This window comes from Dermacentor andersoni, chromosome 6 (genome assembly GCF_023375885.2).
Source record: "Dermacentor andersoni chromosome 6, qqDerAnde1_hic_scaffold, whole genome shotgun sequence".
Classification (NCBI taxonomy): domain Eukaryota; kingdom Metazoa; phylum Arthropoda; class Arachnida; order Ixodida; family Ixodidae; genus Dermacentor; species Dermacentor andersoni.
In genome coordinates this window covers 108,152,207-108,170,923 of record NC_092819.1, presented here as the reverse complement: position 1 = coordinate 108,170,923, position 18,717 = coordinate 108,152,207, and the positions used below count along the sequence as shown (strand labels likewise).

Sequence of the window (18,717 nt, the reverse complement as noted above, 5' to 3'; positions counted from 1 at the left end):
TTCCTGTCACTTCTCCTTTTCCTCTGCGCAGAGTAGCAGGCCAGAGGAAAAGCTACCCGGCCGACCTATCTTACTTTCTCACGCTTGAAATGTTTCTCTCTGTCTGGCCGAGTGGTGCCAGATGCATTACTTCCAGCGTCGTCGAATATGTAGCTCTGCTACACGTTCTCGAAAGTAGGGAGTTCAACGCGTCTCCCGCTGCTTTTTTCGTTCATGTTTCCATTGCTACATCATGATACCCGGTCAAATGTCAGTTCTGTTCGACATTTACAGAAGCTTAACACAAAGCGAATGTGTACACCTGCTTGCAACATCGGCTTGTAGACGGTGTCGGACACTGTCTTCAGTCATGACCTAATTTTCTGAGTTTTAGTTTTGCGCCGCGTTTTTTGTGCATACAAGATGCCGAAAAGCCACGTCACTCACCTACGAAACAATTGTGCAATAAGCACGTTCGGGAAGCTAATAATATCTCATAAAACATTTCATTTCTGGTCACACACAGAACAAACATAATCACAACCCAGGAAGCACCATGTTTGATGTGTAACAAATGCAGTCTGCTCTGCCATTTACCAGTCTTATAGCTTTATGTAGTTTGTAAACAAGTGCGTAAGCGCCTGCTATCTGAAATAAATAACTACGTACATTTTCTTTTTTAATCTGCTACATTGTGGCAATATAGCTGAGAAGAAACACCATAGCAAAAATATCAGCCTAACTTCATTGCTAGCGGTTCAAAATATGACTTCGCCATCGATTGTTGAACGTCTGCGCTGCGAACAAGCTACAGGCATGGCCCATGGCCATGTCCTCAATCCTCTTGACATTGTGAATGCGGGTACTACTTCAAAAATCGTGTATATTCCTTGAAAAACGAAGTTGTGACTTTGGCAATCACCACAGTAAAACAATGAGCACTGAACGGTTGAGGTAAGGAGCAAAATAGTTACGTTCAGAATAACTAATGTCTGTGCCTCTACACACATTGGCTGCACTTTACTCGGTCTTTGACTTCGTTTTTTGTAGACCAAGGCAGTCCATGGCGGCTGATATCATCGGGAAATTGTGCAACCATCAGTTGTTCAGCTTTTTGCACTGCATGCTTGCACTGCATGCTTGCACTGCAGCTGGTGCATAAGAACTTGTTGAATACGCTGCAAAGCTCGTGCGTTAGGAAAAAAAAAGAAAGAGGAAAACACGTTGCCGCTCACCTTGCTTTTTGCTCCGCCGCGTAAGAGCGCAAGCAGGAAAGAGAAACCGCCAAGGCGGTGTCGTTGGCGCAAGGATAAATTTCACTACCGCGCCAGAGCGGGGCACGGCATCGAACGGCCCCGCCGCTGTCAGTTGCGCAACCAAATTCTTCGAAGGCTGCCGTCCCGTAACTACGTGCGGTCAATATAACTGACAAACTAGGCTGCGCTGTAATGGGCGATGGCTCAAGGCCAGGTGTCGACGAGGTTTCCTGATAGAAGTAGTCTTGTTTCTGCATTCTTTTTTTGAGGGGAAGCGGGAACCGATGATGCGGACGGGGAAGAAAAAAACGCCACCGCGGCCCATTTTCGCTGCGAAAAAGGTTGCACAGCGGATAAACATGCATTGCCTTGCGTTTGTCATCTGATGCGATACAGCGCAACGAGCGGTAGGATTCCGTTAGCTACGTCTAGCAATGAAAAATCAGAAGATGGGAGTAGGAATGGCGAGCGGACGCACGTACCGAAAATCTGGCCCACATTAAGAGAAATGAGAACAATTTGCACGCAATCTGCTTATTGTTTCTTCTAATGAAGTGTCAGCGCGCTCGCATGGCCTCATGGTTCGCTTCAAGGCAAACAAAGAAAACGAATTAAACCCAACACTTGCGTTCGGTTTTCTTCATTCGCACTTATTTTTGTATTATCATTTGTTTTCCGCATATGTATATTGAGGCATCGATTCCGAGTGTTCACTTTACAATTATCTCGCAAGGTATTTATACCTAGATAATAATGTAATATATCTTCATCTATCTGCCGACTGCACTGTATGTCTCTCAATATTAATCTTTACAATTCATGCAGAGTAATTTTGCACAAGCGCACTTAGGAAGCTAACTCGCATAAATACCCGTGCCTTAGCCTATCTGTGTGCATATTTCTTTCTGGACAGTGATCATTGTAGTCGAGTATATTTTTCCTACAATGCTACGCTTCTGAGCAAGTTATGTGCTCAGCCTGTCAGATTGCCACCTTGTGAGCCCTTCAAGGCTTTGTATGTAATCTCAATTGACACAGCAGATATTTTGTATTTTGAAAAAAATGAGGGCCACTTTTTGTTGAGGTGTACCAAACATTGGCACTGTGTAAGTAGCTTACGTGCTTGGAAAACAGTGAGTGGTCGATTTATCCCAATTTTTATCCATTATACATGTCATTTGGTTGTTTCCCCCTAGTATCCTCGCTAAAATATGCGGGGCACGGTGTTTATATTTGTTCGACGTACGAAACAATGTTCGGAGGGACGAGCGATGTATGTTTACTCTGTGTAGGTTCATTACAGCCTTTGTAGAAGGTTACTCATTGAAGCGTTCCAGGGCGTCATACTGCCGCTAAGCTAAATGTTTCCTTGGCTCCTAAAACAACGCACGAGATACAGACGCGACGTTCAGTGAAAATAGGAAAATTTTGAACGCAATGCGTTGCGGAATTTTCACTTTCCTGCATTATATGCAAGTGTCGCAGATAAGTAATAAGCACTTGTTTTTTTTTCATGTATTTTCGTGAAATACATTCAGTCATGAATTACGATCGACTGTCGAAAATGTTTGAAATTTACATAATTTTATGCCAAAGTGCTAGACACTCCACATAGAAAGCAAGTGAAGGTATGAGAGTGACTCTGTGCACTTTATAGTGGCCCATCCTAATTATATAGCAATTGAATATTCATTTATTGCACAGTCAGTTATGCTACGTTTCTTCATTAAATATATTCAATCAACTGCTCGAATTACGTACACAAGTTAATTAGTGGGCGCAAGCATTAGAACAAGGGACGAAATAATCCTTCGCGATTACTACCGAAACGGCCCGCTTGAAACGTCCCGTCAAAGAGGGTAGTCCCTTCGTGAAGGCGTTCGTGTGAAGCGATACGTTTCACTAAGAAGTGAAATCAGTGCATTTCAAAAATGGAGAATGTTCAATTTACTAAAATCCTCATTGTCTGTTCCTTTCATTCCCTGCACAGTAACGAAAAATATAAGTCGCGTTCGCAAACACGTACGCCATGACTCAAGGGGATATTACGAGATTCGTAGTTTTGTTGCTCCGGTGTCCTCGGCGAGCTAAGCAAGACATCTTGTTTATATCTAAGGAGAGTTAGGGGCATGGTATGGATAAGGTGTAGGCAACGTCCCAAATGGGTGGGTGAAATGCGTATCTTCCAATATAATACGTATGCAAGTGGTTCATATCGTTATTAGTCTGTGTTACGAGCGGTGTAAGACTTAGACGACTGCGCTGGCATAATAACAACTGAGGTCAAATTTTGCGAACATAGGCGGAACAATACGCCGAGTTTATGCGCGGTGGCAAATACGTGTGGATCAAATACAGCGTTAAAAAACTGTAAGCGAATGTTCGAAAGTATCACGCTACTGCTATCAGCTAGGTTTCGCTATGTACGAAGCGAACTGTGCGTTTCAGATCTTTTATACTTTGAAGGAATAGGCAGTATTTTAAATGCAATGTGTCGCATAGCTAGATTTAACCTTTCTGGCTTATTCAGAAGTGTTACTGTTGTGTCGGCTGGCGCTCATGTTGATAAGAGCACTCTGCCAAGTACGCATGCGCCACTAATGTCAAAAGCAGAGTGCCGCTTGCTCGCGGTCCTCTTTTCTTGCCCGAGCCTCAACCCAAAAGCATGGGTTAATAAACCTCGTTCACCCGGAACATGTCTGATCCATTTGGCACGCCTGGCGCAAAACGTAACACGTGGCGACGAAGATGGGCTTTTGAAGAGTTGCACAGCGTCGAGGAAGGCGAGTCCATTTCTGATTACGTTGCCGAGCTACGGAAGCTAGTAGGAACCTCTGATTTCGGAAGCGCGTTAGACGAATCCCTCCGTGATCGCTTCGTGTGCGGCTTTTTAGGAGAGGATATGCAGCGAGTGCTGTTCACTGAGGATAGCAAGCTCACGTTTCAGAGAGCGGTAGAGCGGGCTTTGGGTATGGAGGCGGCAACAAAAAGCACTGCGGAAGGCCGTACTGGGGTGTCTGCAGCCAACCCCATGCATAAGGTACAGGCGACTTCGAGTGTCCAGCCGCAGGCATGTTTTCGCTGCGGGTCGCCGAAACATTCCGGCAAAGCATGTCCCCACGTAAATGACAAATGCTATAAGTGCAATAAAAGGGGGCACCCGCAACGAGTTTGCCGTAGCGCCTCCAGCACGTTGCGTGGGAAGCGCCCCATCAAGGACACTGTAAAAACGTTATTGCTGGTATCTCACTCAGAAGTGGTAGCCGTAAAGGGCGTATCTGCTCGCAGTATTGAGCCTATCATGGTACCAATAAAAGTAAATGATGTGACACCCTCTATTGAGCTCGATACAGGTACCGCCGTCACAGTCGTGCCTTTCAAACAATGCCGCCAATTTTTTTCATCAGCCAGGCTCAAGCCGACAGAAGTCAAGCTCCGCACCTATACAGGAGCCCTCGTGATCCCAAAAGGCGTTCTACAGGTCAAGGTGCAGCACGGTGCCAACACGGCGAGCCTTCCTCTATACATCGTCGACCAGGACGGGCCACCATTGCTGGGCCGGGAATGGCTTCAGGCAAATAGCTTGGAGTGGAGCAAAATCTAGAACGTCCATCATCTGCCAAGGTCAGAGCTGCCCTTTTCTTGTCGTTTAGAGGAAAGGCTGCACGCTTTGTTCGCGAAGTACGACTCTCTGCTCAAAGATGAGTTAGGCATGATTACAGAAGAAAGGGCCGAGCTGTATTTCAAGCCTAATCAGGCACCGAAGTTTCTCAAAGCAAGAAACGCGCCGGTCGCGCTGCAAAATGTGGTTGAGGCTGAACTTTCGATGATGAAAAAAAATGGACGTCATAACGTCCGTTGCCATATCAGATTACGCAACGCCAGTGGTACCCGTTATCAAGAAAGACGGTGGCATACGCCTCTGTGGCGATTATAAGGTGACAGTGAATCCGTGCCTTGACGTCACACGTTACCTGTTGCTGAAGGTCGATGACTTGTTCGCGGCTCTGTCTGTAAGCACACATTTTTCGAAGATCGAGCTGAACCGCGCTTATCATCAAGTGGTCATGTCTGATGCCTCAAAGGAATACCTAACCTTGAATACGCACAAGGGATTGTTTGTTGTCAACAGATTACCTTTCGGAATCGCTTCCGCGCCGGGGATATTCGAAAAGATAATGGACACGATATTGAAGGACCTCAAGGGTGTTTGCTGCTACCTAGATAATATTTTGGTAACTGGGAAAGAAGAGCACTTAGCTAATCTCGAAGCGCTGCTGGAGCGTCTTCAAAGCCGAGGCGTCAGGGTAAAGAAAGAGAAGTGCTCGTTTTTTCAAAGCGAACTTCATTACCTTGGCCCCAAAATCAGCGCTGAAGGCATTTCCCCATTGTTAGACAAAGTTGACGCACTTCTCCAGGCACCAGAGCCGAAATCAAAGAAGCAGCTTCAATCTTCGGCGTTGTCAACTATTACAGCAAGTTTGTGCCCCAGTTAGCAACAATAGCTCAACCATTTTTCAGATTTCTGCAAAAAAAAAGGTGGCGTGGCACTGGGACGAGCATCCTAGAAAAGCGTTCAACCAAGTGAAAGCGCTATTGGAACAACCACCCACGCTCGCACACTATGACCCTGAAAGACAACTGGCTGTCATGCGACGCGTCGCAGTATGGTGTAGGAGCAGTCCTATTTCATCTCTACGATAACGGAAGGGCACGGCCCATTGCTTACGCTTCAAGAACGCTATCTGAAGCGGAAAAGAAATACAGTAAACTGGAGAAAGAAGCGTTAGCAATCATTTTCGGTGTAAAGAAGTTCCACTTCTATCTTTATGGTCGCTCTTTCACCTTGGTCACCGACCATAAGCCTCTTCAAACAATATTGGGCTCGACAACCGGGATTCCCACCATCGCGGCTGCTCGTTTGCAACGCTGGGCCGTTACGTTGGCAGCCTACTCGTACAATCTTATCTTCAAGAAATCGAGCCAGAACGCGGAAGCCGATTTCTGCTCGCGTCTGCCGCTGCCAGATCTTGACGCGGAAACCAAAGAAACAAGCATTTTATTCGTTGCGATTGGACCCTTTGCCTGTTTCTAGTCAATATATCGCGACTGCCACAAGTAAAGACCGAATTCTTTGTCAAGTGAAGGAATTGACAAATGTGGGATGAACCACGTCGATCATGGATGAGCAGTTGGAGCCTTTTTTTTTTCGCAGGTGCAACGAACTGACCGTGCATCAGGGATGCGTCATGATGGGCGCAAGAGTAGTCGTCCCTGCAAAGCTGCAAGGTTTAGTTCTGGACGAACTCCATGGCGGCCATCCCGGCATTGTGTGTAGCAAGGAACTAGCACGCAGCTACGTGTGGTGGCCAGCTCTTGAGGCGGACCTCGACCTTCGCATCAGAAGCTGCGCTAGTTGTCAAGAGCAACGTAGCGCTCCAATCAACGCACCTCTTCACCCGTGGCCATGGCTGACTTCACCGTGGCAGCGCGTTCACGTAGACGTTGCAGGGCCTTTTGAGAATACCATGCTTTTAGTAGTGGACGACGCACGTTCTAAATAACCAGAGGTTTTCGAAATGAGATCGACAACTACAGAAAGTACGATTCGTTCTTTGACCGAGCTCTTCCCACGTTTTGGCTTCCCTGAAACAATTGTTTCCGATAATGCACCTCCGTTTATTTCGCAGGAGTACAATCACTTCGTGCAGGCGATGGGGGCGCGGTACGCCCTCACGGCTCCCTACCCCCCCAGCTCCAACGGGTTGGCAGAGCGTTTCATCCATCCAGATCTTAATGAACGCGCTGCGCAAAGACGACATACGAGGAACACTGCAGGTAAAGCTGCATAAATTCTTGCTGTCGTATCGCAACACGCCGCATGCGACGACTCGTGAATCACCAGCGGCATTGCTCCTAGGATGATGCTTACGCAGTCGGCTCCATGCAGTAAAGCCTTCCGTGGGGGAAAGAGTAGCACACAGACAGTGCACTCAGGCACTAAGTCGTCCGTGTCGCGAACGTCACTTCTTGGTAGGCGACAGCGTGTTAGCACATAATTGTTCTGGAAAGTCAAATTGGGCTCCCGCTGTGATTGTTGCTCAAACAGGACCTGTCTCTTTCCAAGTGCGTGCAACCACCCCGAGGGGCACCTTCACCTGGCGTCGCCACCACGATCAGCTGCTACAGAGGCCTGCAGAGGACGTTACCCCTAGGCATGGAACAGCTGGCGAAGTTACAACCAGCGAGTTCCTGGTTTATCCTGAGACTGGCGGCGCACCAGTTCCTTCCAGTCCACAACCGTCCAGGGTAACTCCGGTTGCGCAACAGGCAACCCCAGCACCCGCCGAGGCAAGACGCTACCCCACGCGAAATCGTCGCCCACCAGATTGATTCTAAGCTGGACTCTGAATGACTCTGTGCTTCTTTAAAAGGGGAGGTGGTGTTGTGTCGGCTGGCGCTCATGTTGATAAGAGCACTCTGCGAAGTGAGCATGCTCCACTAAGTGTTAAAAGCGGAGTGCCGCTTGCTAGCGGTCCCCTTTTCTTGCCCGAGCCTCAACCCACAAGCATGGGTTACTAAGCGTCGTTAACCCGGAACTTGACTCATCCTTTCGGCACGCCTGGCGCAAAACGTAACAGTTACGAATAATTATTGAACCCTCATCTTATTTCTTTTTTTACTATTTCATGCGTGATATATTAGTTTCGACTGGTGTCTGTCCTCATTGAAATAAAGGAGGCAACTTTGTTATGTCTGGTGACGGTAATGACAAGTTAACGGGTGATGTGGAGGTAAAGTTAAAAATAAAAGGGTAATTGGGGCTGTCACCATAAATTACGTATGCAAGTAATTTAGAGTATTTGAGCGTGTCTAACGAGCTGGGAAGAATAGAGCCCGCTGCCCTGCCACAACTATAAAAGCCACCAAAACCAAATTGGTACACTGTGGAAACCCTTTTTGCGAAGTTAAATGCGGTTGAATCAAACACAGCCTTTGTAAACATATTCTTATTCAAGTGTTAGAGCATGTGATATGGCCGCTATTAGCTACGCTTCCTAGTGTCCCGACACACCGGTAGTTTACAAGTTTATATATTGTGGAAAGCGGAAGGAAGAAATGGTAACTGCAGTGTACGGAAATATTTTTACTTTTCTGATCTGCTTAGAACCGATGTAAATAATTAATAAGGCGTCGTTTTTCTTTCCCTATTTTCAGGCGTCATAACACGTTCCGTCTTAGTTTCAGCGATGTCCTCGGTGAACTAAACAAGACATTTGGTTTATATTTAGCGAAAATAAAAGGCGCATGGTGGCCAATGTAGGTAAACTTCGAAGATAGGGCATTAATTATGGCATTTGTTGTAAATTACGCAGGTAAGCTATCCGGAGCTTTATGAAAGTGTTTTGCGTACAAAGAATTTATCCCTTTACCCTAGAAGAACTGTGAATTCAAGAGATATCAAATCTGTCGTATTCTTGTTCATACATAACTGTTGTCACGCCTAGCTAGATCACTGGATAGTCCCTGGTCCCTGAATGGGCGCATCGAGCTGCTGTGCTAAGGGAAAAGACTTCGACAGCACGCGCCAGACCAGATTGAGGCTATCAGTGTGTAGTAATGTGTACGTACTTGCCACTCTTCAAAGAAACTGTTTCACACCGACATAGGTCACGGTGCATAAGGGACAGAGCAGGTACCGCCATTTGAAGGAACTGTCTGACGTTGACATGAAGTGCTCGTTACGTACCACCCAATCTGTGTTGATCATCAGTAAACCACTTTCGCACTGCGTGTGTTACGGTGCATGCAGGACCGAGTAGGTACCGCTATTCGAAGAAATTTTTTGACGCTGACTTGCAGCACTTGGTATGGGCCGCTCGGTCTGTGTTGGTCTTTGATGCAGATCTTTGATACCAACTTGAGTCACTGGGTATGTGCCACTGGGAATGTGCCGCTGTACAATGAGCATCATTGACGCCACCTTGGGGATCTAGCTATGTGCCGCTCTATAATGACGAAAAATATACCCAAGACTTCACCGATGATGATCGGAATCGAATCCACTTCAAAGGGGTTCCTTACGGACAGCAACCCGAACCGTTAGAAGGCTGCGCCACAAATGTCCTAGGTATGTGTCGCTTTTCAATGAAGGCCATTCACACCAACGTTTTAGTGAGCTGCGCCATAAATGCACCAGGTATATGCTGCTCTTCAATGAACCTCTCACCAACTTAGCTCACCGAGTATGTGCCACTGAGTGTGCGGCATGCGAGAGAACAATTTTCAGCGAAACTGCCGGTGCGCCGCACTTCTCATCTCGGAGGCCACGCGCGGACTTCTCGGCACCGCCACTAGATGGCGCCGCTGGTTGCGCTAGATCGTGCTGAGTGTTCAAAGGGAAGCGCGAAAAGGAATCCCAGTGCAGTACAGGCTTCGTACAACACTCGTTTCGACGATGGCAATACCTTGTGTAGCTGTAATGTTTGCATCCTAGGGCGTTACCGTTGACAGTCATCGTGAGGCTTGTTCAGTAGCATTTCATTCCATAATTTTGCGCTATAAAGGCTCTGCGGGCTCAGTTGTTAACCACGCTGTGGTTACCGTAAGCAGATATCACGGATCTTTCTTCCCGTTTTCGGTTGACACCTCCAGTCATTGAACTTATCATGCCCCTCAGGAAAGCCAAAATGATAATTTAAAATCACGAATTATACATATGTTATATTACGCATTTCATTATGTGCCGAACAAACGGAAATGCATTTTAAAATTTTTGTCATGCATATCAAGGAACTAAATATTGTTCAATGAAAGGTGTTAATATTTTGAATATAGGTCCACTATGTGTCTTTGATCGCCGTGATATTGCTGTCTTTGCGGTCACTAAAACGTCAATTAAACGTGTAACTAAAATTAATCCACCTTACAAATGAGCCTTTCATAACTTATCACTCGCAAAAAAGAAGAGATAGCAGAGGCATTCAAGGCACCGACCTTCAGAAACGCAAATTTAATGAAACTGTCAGCAATATGTCATGATATAATAAAATATGGCCGGTCTGAAAGGAAATGGCAGAGAAAGTTGAGCCTGCCGAATGAGCTTTAGTTGTGCGAGCTAGATGGTGATGGTGTTCCCCATATTCATTTGCTCTGCTTATTTTACGTGTCTCATTGAAAGCAACCTTGTTAAATCAGACCGTTCCAATACTACTCTGCTAAGCAAGCAAGTAAAATGCTATATGTGCTTGCGTAATTTCCTCTAAGGGTTTCATGGTCCTTTTGAATATGTATTCAAGTAGTTCGACCGAAGTTGTCTCCTCATGATCTTTCCCGTGTCCGTCTTCGGAAGGTGGTCGACAAAGACGACCCCGCCGTGCAGGTGCTTGTGGCGCGCAGCTTGTTCTGCGTAAAAAAAAAAAGCGAAAACAAAGAAGCCTCAGAAAAACTGTAAGGACGTTTTTCAAAAAGGCTGTCGTGTAGGCATAAACAATTACAGCGAGGAATCCCGCATTTCTAAGAAATGCTTTCAAGATTTGCTGCAATGCTTTTCAGGGCTTCGAAAAGTATGCTGCTTCCTTCGCGTTGGGCTCAGTATGGTCAAATCCGCGTCACTTACATAAAACGTAGCAATTAACAATAGATAAAATTAGGCTGAATGAACATGCAATTTGCACTATACCGTTGAGTCTGTGTTTAACACTGTCTCCGTCACTCTGTAATATAAACACACGTATTCTTACCCTACTTCCCTCTAAGAGAACTTTCCATGCTATCTCTTTGAGGTTCCTTGGGATACAAATCTCAAAGTTTGTACATTCTCAAAATGTTCAATATGTAACGAATATTCCTCGGACGATAGACCCCTGGTAGCCTAGCCCCGGGCATCAACAGCAATAACCGTTGGACAAATAAAGTTTATTCCTATTCTATCCTCAACGTTACCAGTCTAAACTTTCTACCAGTATTCTAAGCTTACGTAAGAACTTCTATACACTTTAAGCCAACACATAACAACCAGCGAAATTTTCGAAACAGTAATCATATACTCATAGTACTATATTCTAATCATTAATTATTTACTCACATTGCTATTTCTCTCCATTTCGCCTCCTTGAAACAGGTGACAATGGTCTATGAGCTCTTTGGAAGTTATTCTTTTTTTTTTCGCATCGGCACTTTCATACGTACAAACTAAAGATTACCAGCTTTACAGCAGTCAAAACTTACTCCTAAATTTCACTCCTACATCGAACCAGTGAATAAATTGAATCGGAGAATGTGGTGCCGTATAGGGAAAGGGTTAGTTTCTGCGGTTGTAGCGCCAGCGCTTTGGTAGCTAATCGCTGAGCGCGTTCGATAACGTCACCACTTATCATGACTATCCTGTCTAGTGGCAAATAAAGTGGCACCGCGTGCGTCGACAGTTTATGAGCACCTTGCCCTTGTAGGTTACCGTTCGCGGACACTGATTTATGGACAGAATAGAAACCTCAAGTCCGAGTAAAAAATAACAGATGCCCTCAACTCGCCTAGCAGGAAGTACGTGCGCATTTCAAAAGTTGTAACTGTGTCGTGCCACATCATTCTGCGATTAGTTTCCTCCTAATAGCTACATTCGTTTTTCACGATCTCTTACCCTAAAACAAAGTTGCTGTAAGCTTTAACTTTCTTGCAGGTATGACAGCAGAAGTTGTCGGCACTATTCTACTAGCATACTTTAACAAACCAACGAGTGTCTTACTCGTACAAGACATAGGCTGAGAATCATTGGTCTAGCACCGCCATGACGTTTGTTTCAGTTAACTTTGTTGCCTGCATAACGAAGCAGTCACAATTACCTTGCTGAGACGTGCATATGTTGCGTAGTGTTACCGTAGTGTTCTTTTCCCACCATCCCACCAGTTAATGTTTGTATTCGTTCGTTTTACAAGGCAACGTGTGTAATTCAGTTCGTATCATCCTTGTATCCCCTTGCTAGATTCATATACTGATCAGCTGTATATGGTTCATACAAATACACCAACCTTTCAGCATATGTTACACTGATGTATTTACACTTTTCCTGCGCTTCAACCTTTTCACGGAGTTTTCACGGACTGCAGAGGAATTCTCCTCTGCGTTCGCGATAGGATGCTGGTGCACGCTTAACCTAACATTGCAAAACTACCTGGATAAGCTGAATAGTTGTGGGCTTATTGCCAAATGAAACTTATCACAAACAAGACCAAGCTCATGAGGTTTAGTACACAAACCAATGCAGCTTCTCACTATATGCTATAGAATCGGAGCCTATAGAAGCAGTCGATCCATTTCGATATACTTCAGTACATTTGACTACAAACGGTCCATGGAAAGCGCATATAGACGATGTCTTTACTAATACTCGTCAAAATTTTATATACCTTCAGCGTTCCTTGTCTCGTACGAGCTAAGAAGCTAAACTTCGCGCATACACGTCTAATATAGGCCTAGCAGTGGTGTGTGCATAATTCATAAGCAGCCAACATTCATTTGACCTCATCAACAAACTGGAAGTGTTGCTCAATTAAGGAGCTAATCTAGTTTTAGGACATTACTTCACATGTACACGCATCAAATAATAGAAAGATACCTTGACTTGTTCACACTGGAAAGCATAAGCAAGATAGTGTAGCTTACTTTCTTAGATAACTATTTCATCATTCTGATAAGTACACGAGAAGAATAACACATAGCCACGTATTTGGCACATAATGACCACGATTTCAATGTTCAACTTCCTTTTGCACGTACTAATCTCCAGAGATTATATTTTTCGCATTTTCCCATTAACTGAAACAACTGATTTTCATTTTGTACTGCCGGCGTTAGTGAGAGTGGAGAGTTTATTGAAGAATTAACCAATGTTAAACAAGAAATCGCAACTATGTACTCAAGTTCAGTGGTGTATTTTTGATTGTTGGTGTACATGATATGCGCATGCAATTTATTATGCATATTAAGATTTCTTGTTTGTATGTTCTATGCTCTTATATCGCTTGTATATAATTCGATCATAATACCAACTGCCTGTAGACATATTTTATTTTGTACTTGAGTTAATTTCTTTTCATGATCAGTACTCTCCTCTCCCCCTACGCTATGTAATTCCTATGAAGCCTTTTAAAGGGACACTAAAGGCCATTACTAAGTCGACGTAGGCTGGCTAAATACCATTCCAGAAACATCGCAACGCTTGTTTCGTGATAAGAAAATACTTCGTTTACGAGAAAATGCGTCTGAAGGGTCCGAATACCGTTTTCGAAATTCAATTCTCCCACCACTAAGCCGGGGGAGTGGTGACGTTGCACACGCCTTCACCACCAGTCGTCACTAAGTGAAGCGGCACCCGACAGACGGCGGTACCGAGTCAAGAGAGAGCGGCGGATTCGCCGCTGCAACTGCTTTTTGGTCAAGTGGCGTAGCCCGTTCGGGCATACCGCGACATCAAATGGAAGTTGAATTCTCTGTTACTTGCAGTTTGTGCGAGTTTCGCGAGCCAGCAACACCAGCGCAGCACTAGGCGATCAGGAAAGTACTGAAACGCGAAGGCGTGGGCGGCACAGAGTCAAGCGAAAACGAAACCTTTCGACCGTCCGCGTCGTTGTCAACAGTAATTTCAATGAGTTCTTTTTTCTAAACATGAAATGACTTTGGACAAGTAGCATTTCATATCACCTTATAATTGAATACGAGGGTGTCTTTTGCAACGAGTAGTGAAGTCCTAGCAGTGACAGAATTTAACTGAGGATTGCTTTCGTCATCGGGCAAGTGCTTGAATGTCCTGGGAGTCCTTAACCATGTCCTGCATTTATCTCGATTTCTCGGTTATTAAAGTTTTGTTCGCAATAATATTGACACCTTAGAGTTTCTCAAGCACCAATCTATCACTTTAGCTTGACTTATTATTTGCCTTTAGTGTCCCTTTAAGGTAAATAAATTAAATTAAATTAAGGACGCTTATTGTGAAAGAGCTCGGACAGTTAGCGGGTTTTTTAGTACAAGTCCCAGGCATTGTAATAAAAGTCAACTGAGCACATAACTATAGGCAGCCATTACAAGGTAAATATTTTCTCGCTATAAACATTTTATTAGCACAATACAGTAATAATATTTTTCACGTGAGAAGTCAGTGTGCGTCCTGTGATAGGGAGACGTGCTGCATCAATTGTGCCTTCGGACGACACGGTTTTCCTCATACAAGGTAGCCTTCGTGCTAAAGGTAAAGAGGCGGCAATATTTAGTTTAGCAATTAACTAGAGATTAGCAGGAAAAGTGTTTGACGAAAACTCGTCTGGTCCGGAATTGCTCATAACCAAACGTAAAACAGATGCCAAGCAAAAACATTAAAAAAACGGGTTTCGGCTCCTATACGGCGGCCTTGTTCACAATAAAAGCAAACAAAGGGCTAAAGGATTATGCATACGTATGAGTAGATGGCGCTTACAGTCGGCATAAACGGAAGGAAGGCTGATGTCATTGCGTTTCAGCACGCTATCAGTAGCCTGGATTGGTAATGATTCGAGATGCAAACGCGAGGTTAGATTTCTTTCAATGGCGAGGACATGGGCCCGACCCCCAATCATTATCAATTGTGGCTTCAGTGCAGCGTCATTTATACCGGCCACCTAGTGCTTCCTCCTCCACGTTTATTCGTCGTAAACGCGCTGCGATACCATACGCTCCCGATAGCGAAGTACGCAGCCCAAGATAAGTACACCTGGTAGAGAAGCTTCCATTGGAGCCCATACGTTCAAAACATGGTGGTTCATCGGTGGTTCATGGGGCTTAGCGCCATCGGTATGTGCAGGGACCACTACCGGCGGAAGAAAAAATGATGTGACGCCAAATGCGTTAAAAACCGAAGTGACGTCATTTTGTTTTCGAAGGCGCGACATTTGGTTTGTTGGCCTGCCTTTGGATCTATATATTCGACTGTCCCGCCATTCGATTTGATGGGCGTTTCGAGCTTTCAGAGCGGAAAGCGATGCATGAAAAGGCGAGCGGTACGGTTGTCGAAATTGCACCCCTACGCAGGACATTCTTTCTTTGGAGTCTGACGAAAGCTTTAGGTGAGAGTGCTGATCCTATCGTCGGATGCCAAGCCCACCGGCTAGCGCAGTCGCACGAAAAGCACTACACAATTATCTGGTGGTCGTAACTCCCTACATTTGACTGCGTAGGTTAAGAAACGATGAAGCTAACCAACATCACCAAATTCAGATAAACTTCGACAAGCAAAATAGCACAAAGTGTGAGGGGGACGTATTTCCACAGATGAACTTCACGAGCACGCATTTCTGCACATTTCAAGAGGTGCATTCCATTGTGAGTGATAGCGGCGTCAACGACCCCTGTGACGTTTGGCGCTGAAACAAATGCATTTATTAATAATAATAAAATTAAATAACCTTGCATTTCCTTAACTAGTCGCAAAATATAACATTGACCAAGAATTTTATTTTCGTTGAATGAATCTAAGTGTGTCTCGATTGAATTAAAGAACACGTTTTTACCTTTCCCAATGTTTGTTCCCTCCAAACATAGTCACGCTTCAATCGCTGCTCCCATTACCACCCTTGCTGATTTCGGTGGCAATTCGCACTGAACCGCTTTTCGCCCGAAGCTTCGTGACCTATTTGGATCGACCTTGGGCAGGCCGCGTACTTCGTTCCTTTAATGTGCACGTTGCACATGTGCCAGCAAAAAAAAAAAAAAAAAAACACTGAGAAACGTGCTTGTAATTGTCACAGACAGGCTTCCGAAATACATGCACCCGGGTGTTGTGCATAATATTCCTTCTGCAGACTGTAATATCGTCTACGTCGGCGAGACGGGTAATTTTCGAGGGCGCCTCGAGAAAACATTTTATGACGTCAAAGAACAAAAAGTGTCTTCTAACGCTCTAGTTGAGCATTCTGTGTCAGAAATAACATGATATTGAGTGCGTTACGGCGCATTTGCTAGCAATTGAAAACAATCTAAACTCGCGTTTGCATCTCGAGTCATTGTCAATCCAGACTACTGATACCACGCTGAACCACTATGACGGCAGCCTTCTCTCTGTTCATTCCTTCTGCGCTCCCGCATCTGCAATGGAATCCCGACCAGCAACTACACGTGCTGAATCATGCGACAGCCCATGATGGTGCCTCGACTACATCGACCGTGGATGTAAAAAGACTGCTACACCAACATCCGCTCAGTGGGCACGTCAACTGGCATCGGAGTGGCGTCGTGTCAAACCCGTTGCTATTCCAAGGCCGATCCAAATACGTCGCGAAGCTTCGGGCGAAGAACGGTTAACTACAAATTGTCACCGGCATCAGCAAGGGTGGTTACGGCAGCGGCGATTGAAGCGCCACTATGTTTGGAGGGAACAAACATTGGGCAAAACAAGCGTTTTTTTAATTCAAGCAAGACACGGTTGAATTCCTTCAACGAAAATAAAATGTCTCGTCAATTTTATGTATTCGTGACGAGTTAAAGAATACAAGTTTGTTTAATTTTGTTAATAATACATACATTTCTTTTCAGCGCTCATTGTTACAGGGGGCGTTGATGCCGTTGTCACTTGCAATGCAACGCAGCTCTTGAAGTATGCAGAAAGGCGCACTCGTAAACCTCACCTGTTGAAATACGCTCCCCTCGCACGTTGTGCGTTCTTGCTTGTCGACGTTTGTCTGAATTTGCTCACGCGGGTAGCTTCATTGCTTCTTAATCTGTTCGGTCAAGAGTACTGATTTACGACCGCCAGATAATTGTTTAGTTGTTTTGTGCGACTGCGCTGGCCGACGAACTTGGCGTGCGGCGATAGGAGCAGCACTCTACACCTAAAGCTTTCGTCGGCCTCCAAAGAAAATGTGTTCTAGGCACCAGTGCGATTTCGACAACCGTACGGCTGGCCTTTTCCTGCTTCGCTTTCCGCGCTGAAAGCTCGAAACGCCCTTCAAGTTGAATGGCGAGGCATTTGAATATATAGCTCTAAAGTCAGGCCAACAAAACAAATTTGGCGCCTTCGAAAACAAAATGAGGTCACTTCTATTTTTAAGGGATATGGCATCACGTTATTTTTTCTCCCACCGGAAGTGTTCCCTCCAGATACATATCGCGCTAAGCCCCATGAACCTCGGTTGAACCGCCATGTTTTGAACGTGTGGGCTCCTATGGAAGCTTCGCCATCACGTATATTTACCTTGGGCATTCTTTGTATAGGTTGATGACGATTCTGATATATGTGGATGACGATTCTGAAACTGATATCCTATTCTTAGGTTTCGAACAAGTACTTGACCACGTTTCACACCGTAAGCTCCTTATCAAATTGAAACCCATTCTGAAAAACGACTATTTAAGTTAGCTTGGATCTAATTATATCTAAACTGCAGGAATCAGTACGTCAAGGTTAATGGCAGCAATTCGCCGTCTGCGCCGGTTCAATCCGGCATACCACCGAGATCTATCGTCAGGCCTACCTTATTTTGGTTTTTATTAATGATATCGTCTACAATATTCCCGTCAAGATACGGCTTTTCGCTGATGACTGTGCGCTTTATGAGGAAATTAAAACATACAGTGAGCAGGTTCTTCTGAATAACTCCTTAGCTAAAATTTAAAATTGGTGTTCAACATGGCAAATGAACATTAACCCGGAAAACCTGTACCGATGAGTATAACCCGCACGAAAGACCCTTTAAAATTCCAACACAGCCTGGGCAATTATTGCTTGTCTTTTGTTTCAGTATATACGTAGCTTGACCCTGTCATTACATCTGATTTAGGATCGAGTCAACGTGTATCAAACATAATAAAAAGCCTTTGAGAAAACTAGGATATTTAAGACGGGCACTACCTAGGGCAACCTACGAAATTAAAATGCCAACATCTATTTCGATAAGCGCAAAATTGGAATGTTTAGAAATCAGGCGGTACTGCGAAAGACTGAAGCTATTCTATCTTATAGATAATAACAAGTTGGCAATAGAAAAAAGTAAGTACATCAAACCAATCTTGCGCCGCGAAATGCGTTCGTTTCACCCTAAAAAGTTACTGAACACTATTGCCATACCAATATGCGCAAGTATTCCTTCTTTCCTCGTACGACTAACGACTGGAATAATTTACCACCCAAGGTTCTCGAAACCACCCATAGGAAATCGTTCGTTGGTGCGTTGCCGGCACCGTCTTACTGACAATTCTAGTTTCGTTCATTTCTACAGTTAATTTTGTTCTAACCCCCGTGCACTCAGAGCGACTGCTTTAACTCCTTTGTAACTTGTCGCCTTCGTAATAAATGTGCTCGCATTTGCTTATATTATTGGTCACTTCCCTGTGTGTGGCATCTGTGCATCGCTTTTGTCAGCGCGGTTGTACGAAGTTGTTTTACTTGTTATTGGATATTATGTTGTCGTACGGTTTGTGTATCGGCTCGGCCGTTTCTATTATGTCACGTAAGTGGTAG

At 44.8% G+C, this 18,717-nt stretch overlaps 1 protein-coding gene across 2 annotated transcripts in view; it reads right to left on the bottom strand.

Annotated features, from left to right (window-relative positions):
• Positions 1-10,229: 10,229 nt before the first annotated feature.
• Positions 10,230-18,717, bottom strand: part of LOC126522316 (uncharacterized) — a 73,821-nt gene continuing 65,333 nt past the window's right edge. For both annotated transcript variants that reach the window (XM_050171044.3, XM_055066345.2), the window contains one exon: positions 10,230-10,640. In XM_050171044.3, coding sequence (XP_050027001.1) covers positions 10,507-10,640 — 134 coding nt within the window. In that variant the 3' untranslated portion in view covers positions 10,230-10,506. The remainder of the gene's footprint in view (positions 10,641-18,717) is intronic.